This window comes from Octopus bimaculoides, unplaced genomic scaffold (assembly GCF_001194135.2).
Source record: "Octopus bimaculoides isolate UCB-OBI-ISO-001 unplaced genomic scaffold, ASM119413v2 Scaffold_250067, whole genome shotgun sequence".
NCBI lineage: Eukaryota > Metazoa > Mollusca > Cephalopoda > Octopoda > Octopodidae > Octopus > Octopus bimaculoides.
Window position 1 is genome coordinate 1 of NW_026327694.1, and position 964 is coordinate 964.

At 32.9% G+C, this 964-nt stretch overlaps 1 protein-coding gene across 1 annotated transcript; it reads left to right on the forward strand.

The window, feature by feature from the left end:
* Positions 1-6: 6 nt before the first annotated feature.
* On the forward strand, positions 7-631 carry LOC128251384 (uncharacterized; the record flags this gene model as incomplete). Its single annotated transcript, XM_052978247.1, has 2 exons — positions 7-239; positions 496-631. Coding segments are annotated over exons 1-2 (334 nt in total), but the record flags the coding sequence as incomplete, so codon positions are not given.
* Positions 632-964: the final 333 nt, after the last annotated feature.

A 964-nucleotide genomic window follows, 5' to 3' on the forward strand; every position in this document is an offset into this window, starting at 1 on the left:
GAATGGCAAATGGGCAATATATCCCAGATTCTGATATCTTCATGTCAACTAAGGAATCGCCAGAAGTGCTACGGCCATTTGGAACAGGTTGGAAAATAAAGCCATCTGCTTCATCAAAAGTTGAAGTTAAAATTGATAACAACATTTTGAAATATGGAGCAGCAGTTATTTTACGGAAGCATAACAATGTAGCTAGGTTTACCATAAGTTTTCAGAAAGATCATTCAAATGTAATTAGGGTAAGTGACATAAATATTTACTTTTATATTAGTTTAACCCTATAACATTCAGGTTTTTCTGTTAAACATAATACTTATTCATTCACATTTGTTTTAAATTAATTGTGGTTTAGTTCTAATTTATATCTCTGGTGGATATTTTATCGAACTTGACTAGGTATTCACATAGTCTAAATATAAGACAAGACACTGGGTATTAACTACACTCTGTAAAGCTGTGTTCTCATAATATCATGTCCGGTTATTTTTCCAATAGACTTTTGAAGCAACTGAAAATGGTACAATACCACAAGGAACAAATGCAAGCCAGATTCTGATTCACTTTCAATCAGTAAAATCACAAGAACCAATGACTGTCACTTTGTCAATTATTGGCTGTTTCCAAACAATAAGTAAGTTAATCATATTTAATTCTATTTGATGTGCTTTAATGTGTTACTGCTGTGTTTGGTGTCTGTATGTGTTTGTTGATGGTTTTTCTTTTTTCTTTTACCTCACATATATCTATGTATATATATATGTGTGTGTATATATTATTACGCCACACACAGCCTTCTGAATTTTTCACATTGGCTTCCTGCACGAACTCCCAACAGGAATTAACTTACCACATGTCAATGAGTAGGCTTTATAGTTCGTTCAAACAGTAAAAAGAATGCCAAAATCAAACTGCCTATGCTTTAAACAGTAACATACCCACAGTGAAAGTTTGTTGTGCTGCCTTG